This window comes from Saccharomyces cerevisiae, chromosome XI, assembly GCF_000146045.2.
Source record: "Saccharomyces cerevisiae S288C chromosome XI, complete sequence".
NCBI classification, from domain to species: Eukaryota; Fungi; Ascomycota; class Saccharomycetes; order Saccharomycetales; family Saccharomycetaceae; genus Saccharomyces; species Saccharomyces cerevisiae.
In genome coordinates, this window is record NC_001143.9 from 55,641 (window position 1) to 78,783 (window position 23,143).

At 39.4% G+C, this 23,143-nt stretch overlaps 7 protein-coding genes and 1 non-coding gene across 8 annotated transcripts, besides 2 other annotated features; 2 read left to right on the top strand and 6 right to left on the bottom strand.

Moving 5' to 3' along the window:
- The first annotated feature begins 30 nt into the window (after window positions 1-30).
- Window positions 31-277: an origin of replication (ARS1103; Autonomously Replicating Sequence).
- A 17-nt stretch (window positions 278-294) lies between these two features.
- Window positions 295-7,719, bottom strand: TOR2 (phosphatidylinositol kinase-related protein kinase TOR2; the record flags this gene model as incomplete). Its single annotated transcript, NM_001179768.1, has 1 exon — window positions 295-7,719. The coding sequence occupies one exon, from the start codon at window positions 7,717-7,719 to the stop codon at window positions 295-297; it is 7,425 nt and encodes a 2,474-aa protein (NP_012719.2).
- Window positions 7,720-8,289: 570 nt separating this feature from the next.
- Window positions 8,290-11,826, bottom strand: MNN4 (Mnn4p; the record flags this gene model as incomplete). Its single annotated transcript, NM_001179766.1, has 1 exon — window positions 8,290-11,826. One exon carries the CDS (start codon window positions 11,824-11,826, stop codon window positions 8,290-8,292), a length of 3,537 nt encoding a protein of 1,178 aa, NP_012721.1.
- A 765-nt stretch (window positions 11,827-12,591) lies between these two features.
- PTK1 (putative serine/threonine protein kinase PTK1) lies at window positions 12,592-14,580 on the bottom strand (the record flags this gene model as incomplete). Its single annotated transcript, NM_001179764.2, has 1 exon — window positions 12,592-14,580. One exon carries the CDS (start codon window positions 14,578-14,580, stop codon window positions 12,592-12,594), a length of 1,989 nt encoding a protein of 662 aa, NP_012723.3.
- A 513-nt stretch (window positions 14,581-15,093) lies between these two features.
- PEX1 (AAA family ATPase peroxin 1) lies at window positions 15,094-18,225 on the bottom strand (the record flags this gene model as incomplete). The annotated part of the gene is made up of 1 exon (NM_001179763.1): window positions 15,094-18,225. One exon carries the CDS (start codon window positions 18,223-18,225, stop codon window positions 15,094-15,096), a length of 3,132 nt encoding a protein of 1,043 aa, NP_012724.1.
- Window positions 18,226-18,595: 370 nt separating this feature from the next.
- Window positions 18,596-18,878: a long terminal repeat (Ty1 LTR).
- Window positions 18,879-18,983: 105 nt separating this feature from the next.
- YNCK0003W lies at window positions 18,984-19,057 on the top strand. Its single transcript has one exon. It is a non-coding gene; the product is annotated as a tRNA-Asn (tRNA).
- Window positions 19,058-19,291: 234 nt separating this feature from the next.
- YKT6 (palmitoyltransferase YKT6) lies at window positions 19,292-19,894 on the bottom strand (the record flags this gene model as incomplete). The annotated part of the gene is made up of 1 exon (NM_001179762.1): window positions 19,292-19,894. The coding sequence occupies one exon, from the start codon at window positions 19,892-19,894 to the stop codon at window positions 19,292-19,294; it is 603 nt and encodes a 200-aa protein (NP_012725.1).
- Window positions 19,895-20,180: 286 nt separating this feature from the next.
- On the top strand, window positions 20,181-21,392 carry MIA40 (Mia40p; the record flags this gene model as incomplete). Its single annotated transcript, NM_001179761.1, has 1 exon — window positions 20,181-21,392. The coding sequence occupies one exon, from the start codon at window positions 20,181-20,183 to the stop codon at window positions 21,390-21,392; it is 1,212 nt and encodes a 403-aa protein (NP_012726.2).
- A 225-nt stretch (window positions 21,393-21,617) lies between these two features.
- On the bottom strand, window positions 21,618-23,006 carry MST1 (threonine--tRNA ligase MST1; the record flags this gene model as incomplete). Its single annotated transcript, NM_001179760.1, has 1 exon — window positions 21,618-23,006. The coding sequence occupies one exon, from the start codon at window positions 23,004-23,006 to the stop codon at window positions 21,618-21,620; it is 1,389 nt and encodes a 462-aa protein (NP_012727.1).
- Window positions 23,007-23,143: the final 137 nt, after the last annotated feature.

Below are 23,143 nucleotides of genomic sequence, written 5' to 3' on the forward strand. Positions count from 1 at the left end.
AACACAGTGAACATACTATCTAAAAGCATGTTCTTTTCCTTTTCATTTTTCATCTTTATTATCTAGAGTTTGTATATAACATGTATCCTATATTATCTTATCCTATCATCATCACTTAACTTGTTATAATTCTCCCATATACTTATGTTTTCGCCTTTGATATTTACTAGTCGAAGGAACTTTTTTCGCAGTTAGTAACGTCACGCTCGGAACTAAACATTAATGAATGAGATGCATTTTTATACAACACTTTTACAGGCTATATACAACTAAGTGATTTTCAATACATTAAAACTACCAGAATGGACACCAACCGATATAATGTTGGCATAGGTTTTCCACTGATGTGGCTTGTTGGATTAGTTTATCCACTTGTTCTGGAACGTCCAAGTCATTAAACCTTCTTATATCGTTCCCCGTTAATTTGTCAGTAATGCGCTTCAATACCAACATGGCCCTTGCATTTCGAATGGCATTCTTGTGCTCGTTTTCCACCCTTTGAACTTCTTCTTCGGTAATAGCCCCATTACTCAATAGCTCATTGGCATTCATCACGGGAAGTTGAATGCCCGTTTCTTCCTCAATTTTCTTTGTTGGTAAGTCAAAACCCCAATTGATCAAAGGATCGAAAGCAAAAGCTTCAAGGATTGCCATTAATGAACCCTTGTTATCTCTAAGTACCTTCATAACATTCTCACAAGTAATACGGAAGCTACCTTCAATTCCACTCACTTCCATTGCATATGTTAACATTCTAGTTAATCTAAAAGGTACTTTTTCGGGGAATTTTTCTCTTAATATAGCAGCCTCGAAACAATCACCAAAATCAATATGAATGACTTTCCCAGTGATTCTATCCAACATCAAATTACTAGGGTGGCGGTCACCTAACCCCAATATATAACCGGTCATGGACATCACGGCTAGCGATCGAGTGTAAGTAGTTCTACGCTCCAACCACGTTTCCGATGACCTACTCTTCAGCCATAACACCTTATAAAGATCTTGTCCCTCCGTATTATTTAGGGCGTAAGTGAAGACTTCTACTTTCTGCAACAACGTTAAATTGTCATAATCAGGTGCCATTTGTAACATGACCCAATGCTCAATGTTTAAAGGAATTTTTTTGGCTTCTCTATGCTCCCTAATTAATACATGGAACGTGTCACTATTCGGTACCCAACCCAGTAACCCAGACTTCGGAGATAATGGGATTGCTGGATATTGCTGGATATCTAGATGCCTTCTAAAGCACTCAGCGTCATTTTGCAAAAGCGTGTTAACTAGTCCGAATAATTGCATGACCAAGCTATCCTGTCTAATGTCTTCATGTCCTTTCAACACATACTTATAATCTTTACCATCACTACCCTTGATACAAAACTTTCTCGGTCTTTGTTTGGATGAGATTACTGAAAATACTGGCTCGAATTTAGATATTTTAACAATTGGTTTTCCACCACTTGCACGGGTCCCGGGGACAGCCAATTCCAAATCATGCGCAGATAGTAGTTTTGGCGACACATGTTGTAGTTCAAGAGTTTGTAATTGTGGCAACTGTTTACCAATTTTCCTGAAAACATTATAGTAAATGTCCCACGCTTGGTTTAAATTACTAACATCTTTAGATTTTTTGTAATTCATCAGCCATTCGTAAGCGTCATTCAAGTCCCTACCAAAAGAATTTTGGAACGATATTTCCCTCAAAGTTTCCGGTCCTCTCTTCAGCATTTCGTACAGAGGCTCTAAAGCAGCAAACATTTTTTCGGTATTATGTTCTCCAAAAAACTGCCTACTGGCGTCATCCAGACCCTCATACCATTGCTCATGCCAAAGCACCGCCATACGTATCAATTCGTGGCTGACAAGTTCAGCCTGGTCGACCAAAACTGGACTATGTATTCTCATCTTTTCTATGATGGACAAAGCTGCTTTCTGTCGTGAGAGAGATTCGGATTTAATCGCAACCATTAAGGGGTACACTAATGCCTGCGGATGAGCCTTACCTAGATCAGATAATAGGGAGAGTAATGACCTACTAACAATTTGATTGGGTTGATGAATTCTAGAAATTAACTGTGGCAACACTTCTAACCATGTGCCTATTTGGATTAGGTTGAAACCCTCGTGCATAGCTTGGGTTGCTTCTGGAATACCACCAAAAGTAAACCATAAAGTTAATAACCTTAATGCATCTTGAAGAGAGCTTGATTCTGATAAAGAAATGGAATGAAAAAAACCCTTAATTGCTGGAATTACGTGCCTGTGTATTAAATTAGAAGAGTAATGAACTTCCTTAGCATCAAATGTATTGACGCCGATCATGCCATTATCAAACTCATTAATATCAGTTACCGAGGAAGCATCACTTCCTTCCTGTTTCTTTTTAGAGACAGATGTTAGCATAGAAATGACTTCAAAATTGGCCAGTGCCCAGTTATGCCACGCTTTGTACCATGTGTTGTCAAAATGTGTAGCGAGCAAATAGGAGCCTAGGATCGAATCTGGATTGCTCAATCTCCATTTAGGCTGTAAGCAAACTCTCCATTCTCCTTGCTTCAAGAAACAACGAGCTAAAAGCTTAGTATAATCTTCAACGTGACGAGGGACTCTTTTGCTTTGTTGAGGAACGCTTTGAGCTATCATATTATTTGGATCCAAACCTAAATCATGAGCCATTCTAGATGTGAAATTAATTAATTGCTTCAAAGCCTCATCTTGCAACCCCGTAGCCCACAAGTACTTCAGTTGTGCATAAACAACTGGAGGGGATGCCTTAGCAGTATTAGGATGATCTGGGTCATCTGTTTCTTCAAGCAATGTATTTAAGACTTTTTTAGCTAGCGCCATCCTACCCGATTTTCTGCATAAGTTGGCAAACTTAATCCTCACTTGAGCATCCTCCTTTGGCTTTATCACCAATGATCTGACACGCAGAATTCTTTGCCACACATCAATATTTTTTTGACAGCCCAGTAATCTGGTATTCCAAGTTTCTCTCATAGTTAGACGTTTATCTGAATTTTGTGGCAACTTCTTATATTTGATGATTTCCTCCAACTCTGCTATAATCTGCGCTCTAACAACAACATTATATGCTCTATTGTAGCTTTCATTAACAAGAGCTGACAATTCAGTAACTAGAAGATCCCTTGCATTAAAGATGTGAACTTCCGCCTTCTTAAAATTATTCCTATGCAAACATAAAATTGCATCATAGAATTCTTTATCTGGAGACTGCGATTTCATGACGCTAGTATACTGGGCTATTTCATCCCATTGCTCCAAACCCCAGGCAGCGCCGGCAGCCAAAGGCGCCATTGCCTTCTTCACTTCGGGTTTTGCCGTGCCCCACTTTTCAGATGCCAATTTAGAAAGCTCTTCCCACTCTCCAAGGGCATATAACGATCTTAATTTTCCCATCATCACTTCAACCGAATCTTCTCCTGCTGCCTCCTTCTCATTATATGCTGCAAGAGCATCCTCCCAACGTTGAAGTTTTTCATACCAAGTTTCCTTCAGCTGCAATTCATTGTGTTGTTGCGCATGCTTCAAAATACCAATAGCAGAATCAGTTTGGTGAAGTTGATTATTAATGCTAATCAATGCCTCGATTGTTGAATTTTTCGGCTCTTCTAAGAATTCTACCTCTTTGTAATGTAGTGCCTTCGCAAAAGCATGACATTTTTGGGCATACTTACCTAATGTATGGATTGGGATAGGCAATGGTTTGTCATCGTGCTCCATAAATTCCACTAAATTTAACAACATTTGATAAATCTCGGGTGGGTTTTCAGAGGATGATAAAGCCTTGCATAATGCTTGAATCAAATCCTCTTGGTATGACGTTTGAAGCTCAACCCAGCAACTTGAGAATGAAGCATTAAACAATTCTCTCGCCAACGGATAATAAACGCTGACTAAACTCGAACAGGATCGTAGACAAGCTGAAGGTGATTCCTTTAGAAGCTGAATAGATAGCCTTCTTATCCATTCTTGCCAATCTTCTTTGGTCTTCTGTTGAGAACAATACCATGCATTCTTTAGGATATTTTGGTTTACCGGTAATTTCGTTACTTGCATTTCGTCTTCATAATTTTTCCTTTCAGGTACTTCGTTCTCCTTGTCAAATATGATATTTGTTGGCAAGCATTCATTGTTCAGTAATTTATTAACCAGTTGATCGTACACTGAATGCTGAATCCTATTCCTCAATAACGCCTTGTTAATCACTGGCACAAAGACCACAAAGTCGGTACCTAGTTGTAAAAGGAGCAAACTTAGCGTATTCATGGTTGCTTTTGTTAGTTCTCTATCCCCATTATTCAAAATTCTTACCAACGCCTGAACAATTCTTGATGACATTTCAGAGAGGTTGATATTCTTTGCTAATCTACCCAAAGTTATAATGGAGATTTTCTTTAGACTTCCAGCAGAATACTCAGTCATTCTAACAACGATAGGCATAATCAAATGGGAATAGTCTTCTAGATTCGGCCCAAAAGTAACCAAAGATTTTAATATACGAATCGGAACGATCCTTTTATTAGACTGGTCGTTCTCAAGAATATCAAGGAAAAAGGTTAGAGTCTCGGGAACAAATCTTTTAAACTCACCTTCCAGAGCCTTAGATATCGATTCTATGACAGAAATAATTGTGATTTGTAGTTTAATGATCGGGAAAAACTCCCTGATCACACCATAAATTTTCTCGACATGGGGCCTAATATGTTGCTTGACAATTGAGATGAGAGATCCCAGTTGCTGAAAATAAAAGTCAAGTTGGGACGGCGGGCATGAACGCATGACTAAAATGATACCTGGAATAATTTGATCCAAAAAGGAGACACATCGTAAACCAAGGTTTTGAAAAATATGCATAATAGCTTGAATAGCAGCCGTGTGATGGATTGACAACGATGGATCATTCAATATCTTCATCAGATTGTGGATAACTACAGTGGGGTAATATTCATCGTTGGATGGAGATACCCCTTGCATTAGCAATGCGATGTCGATTGAAGGAGCATTTTGCTCTACTGAACTCTTTGAGTTTGATGTGACTTCTATTTCTCTGTGCTTATATGGATCAAGAGCGCCTAATATACCAATCAAACGAACAGTTCCACGCCTGATATGAGGGTTGTTTTCAGTCTTAAGAATATTTATCAAAATGCCAAGTAACTCTGGGTAGTCTAGTAAAGGGCCAACAACATAACCAGAGGAAGCAGCCAGCTGTCCTAATGTTGTTAAGGCGGCATCTCTTTTAAAAGAGTTTGATTGGTCCTGAAATGTGTTAATGATCAATGGCATCAATTCCTTTAAGTAACGCGTCATTTCTTTTCCTCCAACAACAGATAGTTCACCCAAAACCTTTAAAGCGGTGGATGCTACGGCAGATGAAGCATCCTGGCATTTAGGAAGAATGACGTCTAGAATAGGATCAATATAAGGTTTCGCTACTTCATCGCTGGAATTTATCAGCGTACATAATAGAGTTGCACTTTCCTCCTTTTTTTTTGGCATATTTGAGAACTTCAATTGCGTTAATAGTTCCAGTAAAGTTTTCCTCAAAGAAGGAACTACATAAGCGGGGTTGACAGAACTCAATCTGCCTATTATTTTGATAGCTTCCAATTGAATACCAAAAATCTCATCGTTCAGCGCCATGAAAAGTAGGCGTAAATTGTCTGGTTGGGCCAATTGAGGATCAAAATTTGACCCCAAATGCTGAAGAATTTCCAATCTAATTTCTGCAACCGGATCAGTTATTGCGATCATTAATAGCTTACTTAGCACTTCAGAAACCGAGTGTAAAGCATGAACTGATGTTTGTTTACATATATCGTCTTTGATAAATAAATCACACGACGTTAATGCTGCCAATTTTCTGACAGACGAATCCTCATGCTCAATGTAAGAAATGGTTATAAGCCTAACAAACTCCGTCAAGGAATATTGATGATGAATTAGTTGCAGCATTTTAAAACACTGAATCAAAATTTGGGCATCTGTAATATCGTCATTAGATTCACCAGTTTTTTTCATGAAACTTTGGTTTCTTGATTTACGAGCCTTTTCAATGGAAAATTGATTATTAAAATCGTATTGGTTTGATTGAATAAATTTTTCACCAGATAAGGATATCGACAGTAAATTTAGTATCCTCGAATTAACGGTAGATTCCAAAGAGGGTATTTTCTCGTTAAGGATCATTAAAGTCTCCTGCATATGGTCGGACATTGGACAGTTTAACATCAAATTAAGAAGATCTTTGTTCAAGTGCTTAGCAAAAGCTGGGCCCAAAGCACAAGCTAATTTACCAATGCAATAAAATAAATCCTTCTCGAATTGTTTTCTAACTTTGAATTTCGTTCTTAAGCCTTCCCTAATATTATCCAGAATAAGTGTCATATAGGGTGAAATGCTCGAACCAACTTCAAATGCAATATCACCTATAGAAACTAATATAAAAGGTTTATCCGAATTATTTGCAGCATTCATATCGATGTTCTTCAAATATCTTAAATAATGAACCATTATCCTATCGAGATATTTCTTTGTGAAAATGGCAGGGTCAAAAGCAGCTAAAAGAGGTAAAATAGCATAAACTTCTCTCCTTATAACATCAAATTTATATTCCTTGTACTTCATAGTAGATTTGTAAATATCATCATATTTATCCCTGAGATAAGGTGCTTTCAAGCTGAGTAATTCTCGAAATACCAACAGAGTAGCATGCACTGAATCATTCGTATTGAGACTTAAGCCATGTGTACAACCTTGAAATAATCTTTGAAACCACTGTTTTCCCAAAGCAGGGTCTCTATCCTGAATAATAGTAAGACATTTACCCAATGCCACTGCGGCATCTAATCGTATAATTAACTTTGCATCCCTTAATGGCACCCAAATATTGTCTAAGATAGAGTTAACGTAAGGGTATAAAAGATAGGGTGAATTGTCTGCTAATGCCTTTATGATTAATAGCGCAGCATGTCTCCTGTATTCCAACTTAGAGCTCGATGAGTTATTATCTGCTGTCAGAGTAAGCCAATCAATGCAAGTTCTGACCTCAAATTCGACGAAATCTGATGTTAATGTACCACCTGGCACGGTCAATCTACCTAAGGTGTTAGCCGCTAATCTCATAACTTCAATGTCACTGGATGGAATTAAAACACGTAAATAGTTCGCCAGTCTTGAAGTTTGGTTTGGCAGCTCCTCTGTACTCAGGTAGAATGAGATCAGAGTATCAACAGCAAGAATACCACCTATCTTCTCACTTGAAGTAAACCCGTGAATAAGTTCAAATATCTTATTGTTTAAACTGTTGCTAAACCTTTGAAATTGCTCAGCAGATACTTCCCTTGCTAATGAGGTCAAAGTAGTGCTTAATTCATTAGCGCCAGAGGCTCGTTCTTGTGGCACATCGCTTTTAAGTTTATCAAAAATCAAATTTAAAGTAGAAAATGTTGTATCTAGTTCTGAATCTACAAAGGATATTTTACCAATATGACCAGCAGAACCAGTGATCACTCTACCAGAGTCATTGGGCCCATTGTGATTGGAATCTGTGTTTGAAGTAGTTGACATCTCATCATCGTGGGAGTGCGATTTGTGTGTAAGTTTCTTTCTTGTTCTGTGTTTGCCTTCGGCCCTTTGTCGTAAAGACAATAAGTTAGGTGGCGTGGTGTATTTGTTAATGTATTTATTCATTTTTCATATGGGGAAAGTAAAGATCAGAAATCTCTTTGAGAAAGATAACTATTTGATCTTAATGACTATGCTCTTTATGCACCCGGTATATTTTCCCTTTCTACTGCTCCTAATCTACCTGTAAATAAATACAAGTAAAGCTCAGTTAAGGAAGTGATTGGTGTCACGATGATAAAAATTGGTCTTTCCTACTGTCATTACATTTCTTCCAATTTTAATTGCTGCCATATATGTCAGTCTCTATTCAAACATATTCAGTGCTTAAAAAGGAATATCCGGGTAAATATTCTGACATCGCCCAAGAAATATACGATATAACTTAAAGAAAAGAGTTGTAGTAAGCTAATAGCATTAAGATTAAATGTATGTTTGATTAATTGCAATATCATGATGTTATAGAGTAACGTGGTATAATTACCACGATTCCGTCGAATTGTTTGCCACTTATCACTGGCGCCAAAATGCAGCAGTATGTAAAAAATGACGGTAATAAATATATAATACAAATGCATAGAGGAAAGGCTATAGAAATGAAGAGATTCATGAATTTTCAGTCAGGTTCTCCGACTTTTAATTGCTGTGCCCCTCCTCCTGCTTCTTTTTTTCCTCTTCTTCGTTCTTCTTCTTTTCTTCCTCTTCCTGCTTCTTCTTTTCTTCATCTTCATTCTTCTTGTTTTTCTCTTCCTGCTTCTTTTTTTCCTCTTCTTCGTTCTTCTTCTTTTCTTCATCTTCATTCTTCTTATTTTCTTCATCTTCATTCTTCATCTTTTCTCCTTCTTCCTGCTTCTTCTTCTCTTCTTCTTCCTTCTTCTTTTTCTCCTCTTCCTCCTGCTTCTTCTTTTCTTCTTCTTCCTTCTTTTTCTTCTCTTCTTCTTCCTTCTTTTTCTTCTCTTCCTCTTCCTTCTTTTTCTTTTCTTCTTCTTCCTTCTTCTTCTTTTCCTCTTCTTCCTTCTTCTTCTTCTCCTCTTCCTCCTTCTTCTTCTTCTCCCTCCGCTTTCTTTCTTCAAGTAACTTGGCATAAGCATAGTCCTCGTATACAATAATAGGGTCCTTATCAAACATTTGAATACCCTTTCTGTTAACGTCGGATAAAGTTGGCGCAAAAAGGTCTAAACCATATGAATTTAAATCCAAAAAGGAGTTGCTACTAAAGTTTAAATTTGATTTAAAATCCACAGGATTTACTTCAACAGTATTAGCAGGAGTATAATCTTCTGTGTTATCATCTAGAGTTGTTCCAGTTTCATCAAAAGTAATGTTGAAAAGTGAAAAATTCCTGTATTTCAAACTTTCGGACAGATCAATAATTTTTCCGACATATTCTTCATGAACAATCTTGGTAACTTGATCTAATGTAGTCTGGTTCATAGATTTTGATAAATCCTTCCACATAGCTTTTTCATAACCAAAAAGAAATGGGTCCTTTGCAGGGGAGCTTAACTTAGGAGCAACATTAATGCGCAATTGATGTAATAATTTCTTTTTTTCAATAAATGTCAGGTTTTGGCAGTATTGAATTTCCAATTCCTTTTGCCTATATGCAGTGACATTGAAGGAATTGTACAAGTTAGTAAATACCTCGATAAAGCCAGCTTTTGGAATATTTTTATAAATTAAGCGAACATCATCCATGGATAGGTTTTTGAAAGAGTATTCAGAGACTTTGTTGGAATCAAAAAGTTTCGACTCAAATTTCGTAGACGATATTTCTTTCAAGAGGTTCGGATTCCATGAATTAATACTGGGGATGTTTGGATACCATGAATTAATATTACTGCATTTCTTTAACCCGTCATAGTCGAACCAAAATCTAAATTCGGGCAAATAAGCAGTATTTTTGTAAGCATCAAATGCATATCTATCAGGTACATGATATTCATTGTGCAAGCAGTAGGTATGTCTGTGAGGAATCAACGCTGGCACACCATGGAAAACAGTATTGATTAAGGGAGATAGTTCCTCGAACGAGTTAAAATGGTTGTTTCTACAATTGTAAAGTTTAAGTTTTTCGTTGAGAAAATATCTTTGTTTAGGATTCAACTTGTTTTCAATGGTCTTAGACTTTGGTAACTCTTCCAGTTCCTTTTTCAAAAGATCTTTCAAATCAGTATCAGTGGGGACTCTTTTATGATTTTTATTTTCGTCGCTGGTAATGTAATCACGTAGCTCAGTGATGTTTAGTGTAGCCATATTGACTAACCCATCATCTACTTTGTCGGGCAAAGTAGCGGTCTCACCGTTCGATTCAGGGATATTATTGATATCCAAATGTTCCTCTTGCAACCGCTCTTCAATATAAGAATTCAAGTAATCCCTACTAGGGGCAGAAGTGCTAGCTAGACCGGTAATATCAATGTAAAGGCCGGTGTCGACGTCAATGAATCTTGCATCGATATTGTTTTTACCGTTACCGTTAATTCTTACTGTCAAGGAGTCGCTGACGTCTAGGAAATAACGTCCATTACCCTGTCTTGGGTCTTCCAATATAAGAGATTGGTTGAAGTATTGACTGAGCAATTGTAAATGCTTAATGGGCATTTGCAAGTCGAAATCGTTATCCCAAGGGAAAGCCATTCCATTGTAAAGATAGCCGTACAGCGTTCCGTGAGACAACCAAGATATGATGCCGTTGGCTTTAGTAAACTTTTGGAATGTTCTGATCATTGAGTTCAATCTAGCCTGGTATTCTTGTTTATCATTGATTAATGTATCAACATTGAAGAACCTCTTGTCACGATGGAACCCCATACCTTTATATTGCTTCACGGCACCAGCCTCATAGAAGAACTTTCTTTGCAATGCAGGGCTTGTCTTTACGGAATTCTTCAAACTGTTCAGATAATTCTCATTATGAGCGGAAAATTTGTCCGGATAGAGTTTCTTCTGTTCCTCTAACTCTTCAATTTTTTTGGAGGCATCGAACTTGAAATCCGAAGGGGATAAATAAACCAAATCTTTATCAAAAGTGAATTTATCAGTTTCTTCAATTTCCAGTTTGTATAGGGAGTTAACTTGGTCGTTATTGACGAATTCCTGGAAAAGCCTGTTATGGTTGAATTCTACGTCCTGTTTATTTTTCTTTCTCTTGTTCGTAGAATTAATGTTATCATTAATATATTCCTGCAACAGGCCGGATTGCACCAAGTTTTTTGATTTTTCAGTTTGCAAGGGGACTTGATACGTGGAATTATCTGATTCGATGATGGAAATGGATAGTGGATGCGACTGTGTAGTCAAAATGTAGTTTCTTGCCTGCAATTGGTAAACTTCGGGTCTAACTTTATCATACAGCTCCTTTATTTGAAATTGCGTATTAAATCTTAAACCCTTAGGAGAGCCATGCCCGTCTGGAGTGAATAGCTTGGAACAATGCTTTTTTAGTTCCTTTGAGTCTTTGATTCTGTCCTGGTTTCTAGCGGCCTTGTACCACAGTTTCTGCGCGTACTTTGGTCTTTCGTATAGGAACAAAGGTTCGCCGAGCTCTGTCTCAATGGCCTCTAAAGACTCTTTGTCGAAAGCGGACTGGAAAAGAAAATTGCAGGGCAGAACAGTTTTATCTATGGAAATCAGCTTATTCAGCTCGTGGAAGGTTGTCCAGTCGTACCATGAAAAGGGTAACTTTTCTGGCTGATCTGCGTCATTATTTTGCAAATGGTTCAGCACAACGGACCACGTGAGACGAGGGTCGAAGTCGTAAAACTTCAACTCATCCACGGATTCGAGCTTACTGCCCTTTCGAGGGCCCATTTTGACCGAGAGCAGGTCATTTTGCAGAGTATATTCATTGACCCATTTAGGGTTGGTGCCGAATTTTAAATTTTCGTATAATGTCTTAGCGAACTGGATCTTGCGATCGTTTTTGAAAGACGAAGTCAGGATGCTATACCAGGAATCATCATCACTGTCAAGTTCGTTGTAATTTGGTAGAAGGTAATCAGCGTCCCGCCCAAGTCCGTTACGCTGCGGTGAATTTGACCAGATAAACGTTATAATGATGATCTGCAGTAGAATCAGTGGAAGGAGAATGCGCCTTAATGGGTAGTGCTTGACACGCAGCAGGCCAGATAAGAACCGCCTGTGAAGTTTAGATGATATTCGCTGAAGCATAACTAATTAGTTTATTTGTGTGAAGGAATAGTGACGTTGTGATGCGGTGAGTTCGGCGGTTAGGGGAATGGTATATGATAAAAAACGGAAACGTGCTTCTTTAATTTAATTGTTTAATATTGTTGCAGATATATAAAAAGGGGGAAAGAACCAAAGATGTAATTATTTCTTTATTGCCTCAACCTAAAGCAAGCAATAAGGTATAGAGATCAGGACGTCTCGAGAGCTGATATCAAATTTGAAGCCACGCAAGTAACTACGTAGGTCAGAGGGCACAAGGAATAACACGTGACATTTTTCTTTTTTCTTTTTTTTTTTTTTTTTTTTTTTTGTTAGTCTTGGCTTCTGTGCCGTAGTCTGTATACGGTTTTAGATGCGGTATGTTTATCATCGCCCAGAAATTTGCGGGGTGCAAAGAAATAAAATCCGTGCTGAAACCCGTGCTGAAATCCGTGCACCGCATCAAATTTTCTCGGAGGATTCTTTGCGCCGGTTTTCATTTTCTTCCACGGAATACCAAGCCCATTGCATCGCGATGTTAGTTTAGCGGAGTTTCTTGGCATTGGCAAATCTCTGCTAAATGCTGCGTACAGACGGAAACTCACACCGCCGCGAAGACTGGTCAGTGGCAAAAAAAAAATAAAAATATAGAAAATAACTATTACGTATGTTACTGTTTCTGGTAGTTGATATGAAGTTGGAGTTGTATATTGTACGCTTTAGGAACAGGGAAGTGAATATTATTTACTCTGCTGCACATTCTGGCTAGGTCGAAGCCGGAACTTGAGAAGACGCCGCGCTAGAACTATGGACCAAGCTGTTGACAATGTTCAGATGGTGATGCACTACCCTGTGCGGGGAGTGGCCACGGACGCGAGCGGAAGGTGCGGAAGGTGCGGAAGGTGCGGGAGTTGCGGGAGGTTCTTCGCTAAGCGTGAGGGTTGCTAGCTGGGGCGGCGGGGTTTCCCTAAGTGTAAATAAGGCCTCGGCTGGCACATGAGTCGCCGGAGGAGGCGGCGGAGGCGACGACGCTAAAACCGTGGCCGTTGGGGAAGGATGGGCGGCTATATCTACCATTGACCTGATGGGGACTCGGTTCTTAAGGAATGGGTTTGAGGTGGGTGTGGTTGCAGCAACATCTGTAGCGATATGGAAACCCCGCGGATTCTCGTACGTAGTGGTTTTGATAATAGGTTTCTTACACACATATTTGTCGTTGGCATCAACACAAGTCTCAATTCCTTGGAACCATGGGTCTTCGAAGAGGTCGTCGATGGTGTAGCGGGTGGCGGCTTCTGGGTCAGCGAGCCGCCATGCCACGCGAGATGCATGTCCGTTCTTGAAATTTCTAGCCAAGTGATACTCCATTCCCGGCCCCGGGCGGTAATTGCCGCGATTGCGGAATGCGCGATCGTGAAGACGGATAAAGTTTTCATAAGCGTCACAGTAATCGCGGAAACCAGTGTCGAAGCTGCAGGATTCCAAAAATGGAATGACGTTGTTGACGAGGGTCATGAGGATAATACCCAGGCCATAACAGTCTAGAGCGCGTGGGTCATACGGCTGTTGCAATTCCGTATCGTAGTGCTTCTTGGAGTCGTAGAACATGACCTCCGGGGGAGCATACGGCGGCGAGCCGATCATCCCTGCGCACTTCTTGACAGGGCTGGACAGGTCGTGTGGATCCGTGTGGTACCAGTCTGAGATACCAAAATCTGTCAGCTTGCACACGCCGTCCGGGGATAGCAGTACATTTTCCGGTTTCAAATCACGGTGGGCGATGCCCTGATCGTGGCAAAACTTGACACCACACGCCACCTGTTTGAATATACAAAACTTTTCTGCTAGGGCCACGCTGCGCCAGCCCGATTTTTGTATCATCGCGAACAAATCTCGTAGACCTAGCTCCATGACGAACCCCCACCCGCGAGTGGTGTAGACGGTGGTGGGCACCTTGACTAGAAGGAAAGTATTTGTGATGTGAACATGATGACTTAGCTGCTTTGCGATGATAAACTCCTTTGAGCAGCGCTTGTAGAATTTCTCGGGCGTTTCATTATAGATCATATTGAGCTTCTTTAGAGCAAATACGTCCTTCTTGCGGTACTTGGAGCGGATCTTGCGCACTTCGCACGAACCGCCCCATCCGATGGTCTTATTCTCATCATCAAAGACGAAGTTATCGCTCAACTGGATGCTTGCCTCCTTCATCTCGTCGGGCAGATACTCGTTTGGGTCCACAATTGGGATCGGCAGCATGCGGATTTTGGAATCCCCATCGTGAAGGTAGAAGCCCAGATCAGGGTCTTTCTTCATGGAGGTAGAGACGGACGAGAGTGACGTGCTTGGGGTTGAGACGCCGTATGGATTGTACACTAATCGTTCGCTACTGAACTTGGAGTTTGAGAGATTACGCGAAGTGGACGAATGTCTGTTTCCTCTTGAGATGGACGTGCTGGAGCCGGCCGGAGGTAGGATCTTGGTTGAGGCGGAAGATAAAGATCTCTTGCTGTTGGTTGTGTGAGCGAAAGAGTTTGCACGGCGAGAGGTTTTCAACGAATTCGGCAGTTTTGGGCTGGAGGATTCGCTGTCATTAGTACTTGTAGAGTGGAAGTCTGGAGGTAGAGACGCCTTTTTCTTCAACTTGTTCCCATGGCTTGAACTTAACAGCTTCTTTCCGAAGAACTTAAATGCTGATACCGAGGAGATTGGTTGTTGGGATATCTTCGTAGAATGATTGTGTGAGACTGTCATTGGTTGGTGGTGCGATTTAATGCGTATGCTTGCCTGTGGCGTTAAAATGGTCTATACGTTTATGCTAATATTTCTTGATGTAATGCAGGGCCTATGAATACATGGAGGTTTGTTGCCGGTGGTATACGGTTGAAAAAAAAAAGAAATAGATATATATATATTTCTTCTTTGTATAGACTTCTGCGAGAAAAAGAAAAGATAAGGAAAAATGAAAAAAAAAGCGTATAGGTGCTAAGAAGAATTAAGTATCAAAAGGTAGCAGGCATTTATGTTATATATGCAACTTCGGATTTCGTTCAATACATCTTGACCGGTCTCCACTGTTACTGGCATATTTCTCGGGTTTTTCCTTTTCACCACAAGGGAAAAAAAATGCGTTATGTAATTTCACCAATATTTTTCCCGTCCTGCGTGCTCGCACAATACAATAGGGTCATGTCACGTAATAAGCAACGTGCGCCGCATTTTTTGCCCTTTAAAGGGAAACGCGCTTTGTTCTTTTCTTCTTCCTTTTCACATAAGGGAGAGTCGGCTACCAATGTCGATGGAATTCTCACCATTGGGCATCTCACCGTTCCTATCCTTCTGGAACCTATCGTAAATCCCCCTTAATTTGACCAACTCACTTGTTGAAATACTAGGTTTTGTCTCTTGACAGGCTTCCAATAAATCGTTTATTGTGACCACAGCTGTCAGCTCAGAAGCAGCTGAAGTGCTTGTCTTTGTCTCGTGCACCACATCTTGCTGCAATAGAGTCTTTAGCCGTAGTCTATTTTCTTCTCTACGCCCGTGCTCATTGATACTGAAGTATTCTATATTATCATTGCCGGGTACCACTTCCGATTGGTCTGCAGCAGACAGCCACCTATGTACAGATTTCAAATAAGCATTGTAGCAGAGCCCCTGTAAATCAGCACCCGAAAAACCAGCTGTCTTTTCAGCGATCAACTTCAAGTCTGCATTTTTCTCCAATGCAAATTTTTTTTGTCCCGTATCCTTGTCTTTTGAATTGACGATAGCTTGCAAGATATCTAACCTCTCTGATTCAGTCGGTATATTACAGATCACACTTTTGTCTAATCTTCCCGGTCTTAACAATGCGCTATCAATCAAATCAGGTCTACTTGTAGCTGCTAGTATATATACACCATCAAGGCCCTCGGCACCATCCATTTGGGTCAATAATTGATTGACTACACGGTCTGTGACACCAGTGGAGTCATGCCCTCTCTTTGGCGCAATAGAATCGAACTCGTCAAAAAATAGAATACAGGGTTTGACGGACTGTGCCCTTTCAAACAATTCTCTTATGTTTTGTTCGCTGGCACCTATAAACTTGTTTAAAATCTCTGGTCCCTTAACGGAGATAAAGTTTAACCCACATTGTTGTGCCACGGCGCTCGCCAGAAGCGTTTTACCACAACCAGGATAACCGTAAAGCAAGATTCCTGATCTCAATCTTAGGGGACAATTAACGAAAATAGGCTCATATTTTGTGGGCCACTCTAAGGTTTCTAGAAGGACATCTTTGGCATTTGCTAAAGCACCAATATCCCCCCATTTGATGTTCGTTTCTTTTGTTAGCTTTACTCCACGCAACGCAGATGGTGTAAACGCACTAAGCGACTTCGAAAAAAGTTCCCTTGTTACAACATTATCACAATCTCTTTCCAACTGCAAGTCGTAGAAAATCTTTTCTGTGAATATTTCCAAATCTAGTGGCGAAAATCCTTCTGTCTCCAACGACAAATCACTGAATTGCAAATCTCGATTTAGTTTCATGATCTGGTTTTTCGAGAAAAAATACTCCAGTAACTTCGCTCTTGCATGTTTGTCAGGTGCTCTCAAAGACCACGTCTCTGAAACAAAATGCTTATCAAACAATAGCGGATTAATTTGAGTTTTCTGCTTGCCTGAAAATAAAACTCTGATTCGTTTATTATCCTTGTTAAATATCTTTGTCACCTGATTGATGAAAAAATTCAAAAGTTTGCTTGCATTATCCCATTGGCCATTATTAGAAGGATCTCCGTCATTGGCTTGAGGTTTTCCAAATAGAGCCTCAACGTTATCCAACACAATCAAAGAAGGACCATACCAATAACAAAAAGAACACCATTCCATAATTAATTTTTGGGTTTTATCTAAATTTGATGTCTCGTGCAATGTTTCACAATCCGCATATTTAACGAAGATGTGATGATCTTTTTCCACTTCATTTATAAGCTCTTTTAATAACCTTGTTTTACCGATCCCTTGCTTACCATCTAATATAATAGCTGGTGTGGCAATAATAGGCGATGTCAAATAATTGACCATTTCTTTCTTGATACTATTTACCGTAATGAAATCATCTTCATCTTTACTAGTGCGCGAAACTTCGCCAGTTTCTTTGACGTGGTAATGTTTAGGCAAATGCCTTTCGATAATATCTTTAACTTCTTCTTTACCCATTTGGGTTACTTTCCATTGAACGGATTCATTGGAAATTTCATTCAAATTACACAACTGCTGCTCGGATTCACCTTTTTTTATTTCGATTATAATTTGCTCTGTTGGAAGTATTAAGTTATTGGTCAATAAGCTCCCGCCCAACAACTTAGAATACTGATCCCCACTCTTGGTAGGAACGTCCTTGCCAAAATATTTGATATTGACTGTTGCATTTCTTCCGGATATTATATTTGCTTGATTCATTTGTAGAAACTCTAGTTTGATTTTTGCTCCGTTCATTGGGTGCGTAAAGAATGCATCCCAAAGATGAGAGCTTAATGCAATGTGATTTTCGGGTATCTGACTATCACATTTTATAAAAACCCCAATCTTCTTCGAAGGGATACCAACTGATTTATTATCTGAATCGCTTTTCTTGGACTGCCTTAAGCTACATTTTACGATAGAAGCGTAGCCCTTCTGAGAAGGCAATTGTGCCCCGTCACTGATATATACGACAAAAAGGTTATCTTTAGGGAAGTCCATTTTGCACACAGTACTCCTCAATATTACCTTCTTTAAAAGTTGGATAGCCCCATTTTTTAGTATTGTCTTATTACTATGACCATACTCAGCCTTCACCAAACGTGTTTTATTGACTTTTGGTGCCACAACAACCAAGGAACCATCTGTGATCCTCGCAGACTTCATTGATGGCTCCACCCTGTCAATTTTGAACTTTGTAACAATTCCTTCCAAATAACAAATCAAAGTCTCACCTGGGGTAACTATACGGGTTTGGTGCAAAATCTCACCATTTTGGAACCTCATCGCATTGGCATCGATAATTTCCCAATCATCACTCGTTTCTGGCGTGACATACACCTCCGTAGCCAGGTGTGTGTGGTCATATCGCTGGATGTATAAGTCCACCAATGGAGACTTTTGATTTAAATCATATACTGTGGCCAAAACAGGATTGATAAGAACAACATTCTCACTCGATCCAGAATCATGGCCATCCCATCCAAGATGAACAATAGGTATATCTGAATTATGAGAATGGACTGCTATACCGAATTCCTGGATAGCGTAGTTGGTTGACTCTAACACGTTTATAATTGAATGCGGTAACCTTAAAAAGTTTCCTACTATGGCATTGGAGAATTGGATTCTCAGATTCTCAAACTTCAACCTCTTGGTCGTCGTCATTTGAAAGAGCAGTTCCTCAGGTGTTTCTTGTTACTGCCGTCCCTTCCAGAAGAAATTCGACGATGACAATAGTCGGAGAGATATTCCGGACCTTTATAATTGCGGCTACGCACAAGAATAAATCGCGATAGTAATCGGATATAAGACAATAAAGTCCAGCTAACTTGGTTGGAGAATTCGACAGATTACCATGAATATAGAAATCGATGTTTTTTTTTGTCCACGCCGATTGATCAGCCATTTTTTTTTATCAGGGTCGCAACTGCCCTGTGCAAATAAGAAAGCCTGAAATGGTTGCACAAAGACCACAAACAAGGGCATACGCCAGTACAGTATTATGGACTCATGCCATCGAGGTTACATAGAATTAGTTTAAACAAAAACCAACTATCCTCTAATATCCATGGTACGAGTATATATAATTGTATGAAGTGTAAGAATATGATATAAATAATGAGAGCACTCATAGAGAGTAACGGCGCTGAATTGTAAGAACTGTCACGTAGTAACACAATCACTGAAAGCATATAAAGTGAAATGAGAAACGGTAGTAATATCATATGCATTACCAATTCCTTTTAGTGAATTTCCATGTGCCCGAGGGGGGACTTCCAGTATATTCTGTTACATTTAAGTAAATACTTCATCAACAAATAGGGCCCAGCGGTTTCTTACACTAATTATACATTTACAACGTAAATGCTCCAGCTCAAGCATTATTTATATATCTTGTTTTCAAAAGAAAAATATAGCAATTAGACTCCATGGCCAAGTTGGTTAAGGCGTGCGACTGTTAATCGCAAGATCGTGAGTTCAACCCTCACTGGGGTCGCTTATTTTTAACTTTTTTACACTGAAGAAACAAATCAATTCTAATACAATGCCAATGGCTTCAAATCAACCTTTGGTTATAATAGTTAGGAGAATCGATGCTTACATAGTATATTATTTAAACAATTAATTTGATTTAAAAGATTTTTGTTTCCCTTGCTGCTGTCATTGGCTTTCTAAATTACATAAAGCAGATGAAAAGCCACACTATGCTGAAAATAGTGTGTGGATGCATCTACATGATGATGCAACACGAATTGGATTTTTTAGCTTGCTTATAAAACATTTTGGAACTTGCCGTTAATGACTCCGATTTGTCCACCAAATTATCCAACTTTTCACCTCTTTGTAAAACATTCTCAATCGTTTTGTGCAAAACGATTTTCGTCTCATCCAGTTCTTGTTGAACTTTCATGATAGCGTCAGCCTGTGAAGGATCTTGATATTTGCTAATGTAAGTGTCCAGTTGCTTCATTTTCAATGCATCATTGGTCTCAGTCACATCTGCCCACTCTTCCTTAGGATGTGCGACTAAATATTCATCCAATATTTTGTTTAATAGTGTGTATGCTGGTCTGACAGGATATTCTTTGTCGGTGATCAAAACACCACATATGCCCTCACTCCTGGCATAAACGTGGCCAATATAGTTGCCTTCTTCTATACTTTGTCTTTGTCCTGCACCAGTTCTAGAAGCGACCGTTTCAGCAAAAAAAGTCATAAACTGGCCAACACTAGACCTTTCAAAGAAACCAAATTGTGACAAGTCTTTAACTTCACTCAACTCTAGAGCCTTTTCTCCTCCAGAGCGAAATACACCGATGTAGTAGATTCTCATTGCCAAAATAACTTCTCTAGTGATACGTAAAGCTTCAGAAATGCCCTAGCCTGGTCTAACGCAGTCAAACTGTGCCAGAGACTTTTGTATATTGTTCATGTTGATATCTATTGTGCTTGCTCTTGATTTCACACCAAGCCAATCGTTCTGTACGGCACGCCACCCAATAAGAAAAAAAGGGAAAAGGAGCCGAATTTTGGTTTAAAAACATATAATGCTGAAATTGTGGAACACCAATTACCAACTGGAAGTAGGCTCGATCCAAAGAGTGTATATTATCAGTAAAATGCTTCGCAACTTAGTCGTCAGGAATGCGTGCAGAAACAGGCCGTCAATTCAAGTGGCAAGGGGGTTATGCCGACACCAAACAAGACGTCTCATGGCGTCCTCCCCTCAGTTCGGTAGGAACTCCAATCAGGAAAAAACAGCGGGCTTTATAATGGGGATTCTTTCTATGGCTGGTGCTTTATATTTTATTGCTCCTAATAGGAAGCCTCTTTTCGCCTCAAGGAAGGTAGAATCCGATAAAACCGCAGAGGAAGAGCTTTCCAGTGGTGGTGAGCAATCACCAGAAAATGAAGATGACAACAACAGCAAAAGCGATGAAAATGGAGATGACAACGACAGCAAAAACGATGAAACTGAAGCTGGCCCTCAATTAGGGGGTGATAAAATTGGTGCTTCAAAAGTAGCTGAAGATGGTGAATTGGTTGTTCTAGCAGAAGAAGACAACAAGTCTTCCGAAGATAAAGATACTGATGAATCAAAGGTATCAACCAAAGATGATGAGCAATCCAATGAAGACAATGCCACCGCTAACAATCAAAAGGATGAAAACATAAGTTCTGAGAACTCGGAAGAAAATACTAGTGACAAAACACTAGACAACAATGCTGGATCTTCTGAAAAAAAAGATCCAGAACATTCAGATGATGAAAAATCGCAACAGGGACAATCTGATGACAAGACAACTACTGAAGATAATAATGGAGAAGAAGAATCCTCAAAAAAAACTGTAAGTGACTCGGAAAATTCAGCTAAGCAATCTGAATCTAGCGATGAAGAGAAAGAAGAACTAAGAAAACAAGAGGAAAAGCAAATGGGTCCTACTGAAGAAGAGGTTCAACACGAAGGTGCTTATAACCCAGACACTGGTGAGATAAATTGGGACTGTCCTTGCTTGGGAGGTATGGCCCATGGACCCTGTGGTGAAGAGTTCAAATCTGCATTTTCTTGCTTCGTCTATTCTGAAGCTGAACCAAAAGGTATCGACTGTGTTGAAAAGTTTCAACATATGCAAGACTGTTTCAGAAAATACCCCGAGCATTATGCAGAACAACTAAAGGAAACATCTGATGATGAGGAACCTCAAGACAAAGTAAAGGTCAACACAATAGAATCAGCGCCAAATGTTTCAAGCGCAAAGGAAAATGCTGCGAAAAAAGCAGAGCAATCAGATGTGAAAAAAGAACCATTGAATGAGGAATCCAAACCTTAAAATCTCCTGAAAATCTCCCGAACGTAAAAAGTATAAAAGTATAAAGGATGATACATGTAAATACAGTAATATTATCTTAGTTTAATGACTACATATGGTATAATATGTGAAATATACATGAATTAATGCATCTGTGGGGCGGATGAGTCTAGTCTCTGTATGAATCCAGCTATACATCAAATCGTATCCTTTTATTTACAGGGCAAGTTTGTCATATATTTTAAGTTACTTGTAGTTTTTTTCCAGCTCAATAAATTTTTCCCAAATTTGAGACATTGTAAGTTTCTCGAAACTCTTTCTATTATCACGTTCTCGAATGTTGTATTTCTGTAACTGTACTTCCTCATCACCCACGATAATTAAATAGGAATAGTTTTTCAAAATGGCCGACTTGATCCTATACCCTACGGGTTCGTTTCTTATGTCGAGATCAACATTGAAATGCCAATCATTTAAAGGAACTGGTTCCATGTCGTCGGCTTCCAGTTCATTACGTAGTTTTTTCTGCAAGGCAGTGCACATGTCTAGCTGTTGCACATTTTTCGTATTGACGGGAATAATTACAGCTTGGTAAGGATTCAACCAAAACGGCCAACGGCCCTCATTAGAATCTATCAGTAAAGCCATAAATCTTTCGATAGAACCAAAAGTAGCTCTATGAATCATAATTGGCCTCTTGTACGAGTTGTCTTGATCCTTGAATTTCAAATCGAACCTCTCAGGTAGCTGAAAGTCCAACTGAATAGTAGCGACTTGATGAGTTTTGCGTAAATGGTCCGTAACCATTATATCCAACTTTGGACCATAGAACGCACCATCACCAGGGTTCAGTTTCCACGGTTTGCCTGATTCTTCCAAGATTTCCTTGAGTACTTGCTCAGCATGATTCCAAACTTTGAGGTCTCCAATGAAGTGATCCGGTCTTGTAGAAAAGTTTATAAAATAATTGCTCTCTGCTCCAGAACCTCCTTTAACAAAGGGGAAAATTTTGTTGTAAACTATGTCGATTAATTTTAAAGAGTTGAAAATTTCTGATTTCACTTGGGAAGGAGTGCAAAAGATATGACCATCGTCTTGATGGAACTTCCTTAGTCTAGTCAATCCCGACAGTGCACCAGAAGCTTCATTTCTATGTAGTGGTGAAAAATCAGAGAAGCGTAGGGGAAGTTCGTTATACGATCTATCCTTTTTACCGAAGATCAGACAATGGCCTGGGCAATTCATCGGTTTTAAACCGTATTCCTCCTTTTCTTCATCCGTAGTTTCCACCTTAAACATGTCATCAGCATAATTTTCCCAGTGACCAGACTTTTCCCAAAGAGTCTTTTTGTAAATCAAAGGCGTCACAACTTCATTAAAACCAAATTTGAACTTTTGTTGTAACTTCATAAACTCTATCAATTTGTTGAAAATCTTAGCACCATTTGGAAGAAAGAACATGGATCCAGGAGATAGTGGATCTGTCATGAAAAGATCTTGCCTCTGAGATACCATGGATGTCATAGTAGCTGGAGTCGCCGACGAAGCGTTCTTAGTGGCCTTTCTCGTAGAGTAGAAAGCACGATTCCAAAGAGCATTGCGAGAACAATGCCATCTTACAAGTTGTATTTTCATATTGCGAGACAGAAGGACGTGCCCTTAGCTATTGCATATGTTTTTCTTTATGTAGTTCAGCAGCTCTTCTTTTTTTCATGCTCGAGGTTTTTAAGGGCGAACTTTAACTAGATGGATTATTCAGTTTTTTTTAAAAG